The sequence below is a fragment of the Mus pahari genome, chromosome 3 (assembly GCF_900095145.1).
Source record: "Mus pahari chromosome 3, PAHARI_EIJ_v1.1, whole genome shotgun sequence".
NCBI lineage: Eukaryota > Metazoa > Chordata > Mammalia > Rodentia > Muridae > Mus > Mus pahari.
Window position 1 is genome coordinate 136,803,176 of NC_034592.1, and position 6,226 is coordinate 136,809,401.

A 6,226-nucleotide genomic window follows, 5' to 3' on the forward strand; every position below is an offset into this window, starting at 1 on the left:
CTCCGTGCGGCCCCGCGTAGCGCGCGGGAGGCGGGCCGAGGTGCAGGCCGCTCCAGGATAGGACGCAGCCTGACGCGGAAGGGGCGGGCCAGGTCAGGAGGCGGTGCTTCGCGTGAGCGCCCTCGGGCCCGGCTTCCGCGTGCGTTGGTCTGCGCGCGGGAGCGCGCGGCGGGGGCGTGCCGGGGCTGTCTGGGGGCGGGGCGGCGCGCGGCCTAACGGCGGCGGCGGCAGCAGCGGCGGCGGCGGCGACGGCGCTGGTGCGGGCGAGTTCGGCGGGTGCAGGTCCCGGCCTGCGCCTGCGGAGGGCTCAGGCGAAGGGTCGAAGCGGGCGGCGCTCGCGACAGACTGCGCTCCGCGATGGTGGGCGTCCCTGGAGCGGCCGCCTTCCAACGTAAGTGGGGCGGGAAGGCGGACGGCTGAGGGGTGTGTGTTGAGGGGCCTGCTGCTCCATAGGCGGGAGGCTCCTCAGAGGACCCCGCGGGAGGCCTGGGCAGGGAAACTGAGGCTGGGATTGGGGCACTGGATCCAAGGTCATGCGGCTCCCCGGCCTTCCGGGGCCCTCGGGGCTATCCCGGCGCTTCCTGTGGGGCTCGCGGCTCCGGGTGCTAAGCAGGACTGTGCGGAGCGGCCTTGGAGCTCAGGCCTGGCGGGCGCCCTATGGACTGGCCGCGAGAGAAGTATTGTTTTGTTTTCGCGGCATCGGGGCTGGAAGTCCGGTCCCGGGAAACACGCCGGATTTGGAGCGACGAGTGGTAGATGTTGGAGGATGCCGGGCTGATATTCCGGAGGGCCCTGTTGAATGCAGGCTCTGGGGTCGGACTGCTTTGGGTTCATGTCCCAGCTCCCTCGCGAGTAGGCTGTGACCTTGGCGCTCCCAAAGTCTCAGTTGCTCGATCTGAAAAATGGGTTGTGAGGAACGTACCCTGAATGCTCTGTAGTAGGGTTTAGTGAATCCAGTAAAAATGCCCTGAACACTCAGTTGTACATCATACTCAAGTGTGAGAACTCACTATCGTAATCACAGTTCTTCGGAATGTGTGTTCCTCGGAAAAGTCCGAAGTTGGCCTCTGCTTGTGTTTTGTTAGTTTAAGATATATTGTCTTTGCCTAGTCCTACTGTGTGACCCAGTTGTGTTTTTATTCTTACCCCCATTTCGCTATTCCATTTATCCTATGTTCTTCCTAGAATTGTAAGATCCTTGGAAGGAGGGATGGCATCGTTTAATAAGAACAATAAAAATTTAATTGTCATTAAAATAGCAGTAATAGCTAACATTACTTGAGCACCAGGCAATTTGCATTCGATTCATTTAATATTTATTAAATCATCTAAATACAAAGTATCACTCTAGGCCCAGAGACTATGGCAACAAACTTGACGGCCTAGATTCTGGATTTGAGTTTAAGAAAGGGACTCATGCTTTGAGGATATTTCTTTGTCTGTGCCAGGTGACAGTCTAAAAACAGGTATTTGAGGCACGTTGGAGGCAGGTGGACCGCTGAGTTTGAGCCCAGCCTGATCTATACAGTCAGTTCTCGGCCAGCCAGGGTTACATTGCAGCACCCTGCCTCAAACAAAACAACAACAACAAAACCCTAAACATAAACAAAAATAAATAAATAAAAGCTAAAGTCAGGTATTGTGGCATGTCTGTTGTGCAAGAATAAAACGAGGCATCTTGAGGGCTTTTAACCCCTTCCCTCCTTGCTCTTCTGCAGTTACAGAGGAGGATTCATACAGCTTTTTTCTTGGGCACTCATTCCACATTGAATGGAAAAAGATACAAACTAGATTTACCCGCCAATGCCTTCTGTAGTTAAGTGTGCTGTTGCTGCTCTCTGCTCTCGAGTAACCCTTAGGTTTGATGGTATCATTGTATAAGAAAAGTGGAAGAAACTTTTAAATTCATTTACTTAAAGCATTATTGGGGATTGCACTTAGGGCCTTGTGCTTTATACACTGAACTGTATCCCTAGCCCTTTTTATTTTCTGACAAAGTTGCCCAGGCAACTTGTAATTCTGTCTCAGCTTCTCAGTAGCTAAAAATACAGGCCTGTGTCACTAGGTCCAGATGAACTAACACATTTTTATTTCCATGTCTTTAATGTTTTCAGTTAAATATATTCCCAAAAAGTTGAGTATGGTGAAAGCCTGTGTAATTCCAGCACTCAGGAGGCTGAGGCAGGAGAATATAAGTTTGAGGCCAGCCCAAGCTCTGTAGTGAGACTGTCTGGAAAAACAAAAGAAGTAGGACTTTGTGGTTTGTTATGTAACTAAGTTTCTTTGCAAAAGTTAGTCTGTAGTGGTTTACTATGCTTGTTTGCTGTGTTAGGGTCGAGGATTGAACTGAAGGTCTGTGTGTGCTAGGCAGGTACTTTTTCTTTTTTTTCCGTCTGTGTAGTCTTAGCTGTCCTGGTCAGTCTGTAAACTAGGCTAGCCTTAAACTCAGATTGACCTGCCTCTGCCTCCCAGTTTTAGTTTTAAAGGTGTGTGCCATCACCACCCAGCTAGGCAGGTACTTATAACTGAAAACTACAAAATTCTCCTTTTTAAAAAAACAAAAGTCTCTCTGGGCCTTCATTTTTTTTTTTTTTTTGAGACATGGGTTCACTGTGTAGCCCTTGCTGTCCTGGAACTAACTCACTGTGTAGACCATGCTGACCTAGAACTCACAGAGATCTGCTTACCTCTGTCTGCCTCCTTAGAACTAGTTCCAGGACAGCCTGGCTTACACAAAGAAACCTTGTCTCAAATAAACAAAAAACCCACAAAAACAAAACAAAACAAATCACAAAAAAGAAAAACCAAAACAAATCACAGAAAAGCTAGGATCTTACTTTGTCCTCATCCTAGGCAGGCCAGTACCACCTCTTTGTTGGGCTCCTCAGAGCTAGGGTGATAAAGGCATGTGTCATTTTCAGTGATTTCAGAAGCTTACATACACTCTTTTCTGACTTTTTTTCAGTGTTGAAGAACACAGGCTTTAGTATATGCTAGGCAAGTGTTCTAACTGGCCTGTGTTTTAACTGCATACGGTCCCTGGGAAAGGGAAGTGTGAAAGAGCTCAGTCCTAAGTTTGCTTTACCAAAGTGAAGTCCCTGGGGAAGTACGTTCGTTAGTGCTCTAGTCCTGTGGTGTTCACTCCACTGGGATAGATGGCTAAGTTTGCACAGAGTGTATGAATATTTGTTCTACTTTTTTTTTTTTTTCTGGCAGTGCTGATCAAAAAACAAAAGAAAAAACCCAACCACAACAATAGCTAGGGCCTGTCATTCCCTGGGTTAAGTGTTTTACCACTAAGCTTCATCCTAAATCTGAATATTTTGTTTCAGTGAAGTAGGGTCTGACTCTTCTACTTAGTGACTTGCCTCAACTCACTAAGTAGATCAGGCTGCCTCAAACTAGTGGCAAGCTTTCTATCCTAGCCTTTTAAATTGAAGGAATTTCGGATGTGAGCCTGGCTGAATATTTGTTTTAAATTATAGGGGATGAAGCTCAGTGGTAGACTACTCACCCACCATGGGCAAGGTTTGATCTCTTGCACATAAAAAATAACAATTGCTGTCATGTTATAGTTGATGTTCTAACATTTCATAATAGCAAATGTGTGAAATTTGCTATTTTAAGGAATGATGAGCTGGACAGTGGTGGCACATGCCTTTAATCCCAGCACTTGGGAGGCAGAGGGCAGAGGCAGATGGATTTCTGAGTTTGAGGCCAGCCTGGTTTACAGAGTGAGTTACAGGACAGCCAGGGCTGTACAGAGAAACCCTGTCTTGAAAAACCAAAAAAAAAAAAAAAAAAAAAAAAAAGAAGTCACTGTTTTGCCTCTCTCCCTACTTTCGTGTGATTGTGATGGAATGGAGATCATCATTTTATAGTGGGTCTTACCGTCCCTATGCTACTGCCAGAAAGAAAAGTGTGCCTTACTCAGTAGAAGTAGAATGCAGTGGTTTAGGGTGACCCTTTTTTTGAGACAGGGTTTCTTTGTAATAGCCTTGGCTGTCCTGGAACTTGATAATGCAGACTGGTCTGGCCTCGAACTTGTCTTGATCCTCTAGCTTCTGTCTCCTGAGTTCTGGAATTAAAAGCATGTAATCTGTTTAGCATGTTTTCTCTGTGTAGCTCTGCCCGTCCTGGAACTCAGATCTGCCGTCTCTGCCTCCAGAGTGCTGGAATTAAAGACCTTCGACAATACCCTGGCTCATTTGCAATCTTATTCTGATTAGTATGTGAGAGTGTGGCCTGTAAAATGTTTTAACAGTGCTTGTTACACTGTTCAGGGGATGTTAGTGGCTGAAGATAGAAAGGTGACTCTAGAGCTCACATTTCATGGGGGTACTGCATAGATAAATGGGGAGTGGAAGTTAAAGTGCTTAATTTTGGGGGGATTTATTTTATATTTATGGCAGAAGTGGGATACATGATGTTAATAGAGTGGCAGTAAGTTTTGGCTGAGTCGTGCCTGCGAAGTGCATTGCAAGAAAGTTCTAGAGTTCAACAGGCTCATCTCACTTGTAGGTATTCCTTCATTTTGCCCACTTACCTAAGAGTGCAAACTTGCAGACCATTGAGCAAGGTAAGCGTGGCATTTGTAAAGTGGCAAAAGGTTTATACATTAGTGACAATCGAAAGGAGCCTAAATATGTTAGGTAATACAGATATTTTTACAGTAGGCAGGTCCTGTGCACTCATTACTATAAATAGCTGTAAGAATTGTTCTCTTAAGGAACTTTTCCTTATGTGGCCCATAGCTATTAGGATGATAAAGAGAACTGAACACCTAAGTGCCTTCTGTTTGCTTCTCTTGCTCCACTCCTGTTTCTCATCCTAGTCTCTGGTTGCCTTAGTTACTTGAACTGTATCTGTGGACTTCCCTCCCCTCTGAAATGATCAGATTATTTTCCTGCTCTTTTTTATTTGGATTGCTCCTAGCTGACTGGGTTGTCCTAAACTCCTCCTGTAGTGTAGCCAGTGCTGATTTACAACCCCAGATGCTCCTGTCTTCCTGCCTCTCTAGTGCTAAGGTTAAGAGCATGGGCCACCATGCCTGTAGAGGATTGCTATAAATCACCTTAGAGATGAACTGGGAAAAGGCAGTATTGGTTTAATAGCACACACCTGTAACCCAGAGTTTGGCAGGTTGAGTCAGGAGCGTTATTACAAGTACCAAGACAGCCTGGGCAGTATCAAAAGAAACAAAGGTAGGTATTAAATAGTAACTCTTAGCTGGACGTGGTGGCGCACGCCTCTAATCCCAGCTCATGGGAGGCAGAGGCAGGTGGATCTCTTGAGTTTGGGGCCAGGACAGCCAGGACTACATAGAGAAACCCTGTCTGAAAAATGAAAAACAAAATTAGATTTGGCTCTTGCTGGGCATTGTGGCACATGCCTGTAATCTTACTTTTTGGGAGGCTGAGGTAGGTGACCATGAAGCTGACTGGGCTGAATAGTGAGACTTTTTAAAGATGGGAGACGACAGCAAGCAAACAAACAAAGGGACTTTGATTCTCCCTTCTGTTTTGCATTGTTATAATCAAATGCAGAAATCAAAGAAAACTCGGAGTGACCAATGTAAAATTCTGAATTTATAGCTCTGGAGTTGGCAGACTTTTAAATTAAATTAGCTGATGGCAATAAATATGTAATCTAACCTCTCCAGCGGCTCAAATGAAATGTTACTATCTTGCATCACACACATTCCTTGACACACACAAAACTTTGACCTTTTCTCTTTTACAAATGTTTGCCTCATTCCTTTATCAATTTTGATCATCATGTAGAGGTCCTGCCTGCTTTTAATTTTTCAAAACCACATGAGAGCAAATATTCACATAACACAGATTTATTCATTTAGGTCTCATATCCCTAGAGTAACAATAAACACACCCTCACTTTCCTGGAATTCACAACACTCCTGACCACTGTCACCCCTTATCCCATAAAAGCTAGTAGGCCCCTGCTATTTGTCATTTTTTTTTTTTAAATTTATTTATGTTGTGTCTAGGAATACATTGTTGCTATCTTCAGACACACCAGAAGGGGGCATCAGATCCCATTACAGATGGTTGTAAGCCACCATGTGGTTGCTGGGAATTGAACTCAGGACCTCTGGAAGAGCAGCCAGTGCTCTTAACCACTGAGCCATCTCTCCAGCCCCCATGCTATTTCTCTCTCTCTCTGTCTCTCTCTCTCTCTGTCTCTCTCTCTGTGTCTCTCTCTCTCT

The 6,226-nt window shown here is 45.6% G+C and overlaps 1 protein-coding gene across 2 annotated transcripts in view; it reads left to right on the forward strand.

Moving 5' to 3' along the window:
* Positions 1 to 256: 256 nt before the first annotated feature.
* The window catches only part of Cbfa2t2 (CBFA2/RUNX1 partner transcriptional co-repressor 2), a 104,417-nt gene continuing 98,447 nt past the window's right edge, over positions 257 to 6,226 (forward strand). For both annotated transcript variants that reach the window (XM_021193442.2, XM_021193443.2), the window contains exon 1: positions 257 to 391. In XM_021193442.2, coding sequence (XP_021049101.1) covers positions 358 to 391 — 34 coding nt within the window. In that variant the 5' untranslated portion in view covers positions 257 to 357. The remainder of the gene's footprint in view (positions 392 to 6,226) is intronic.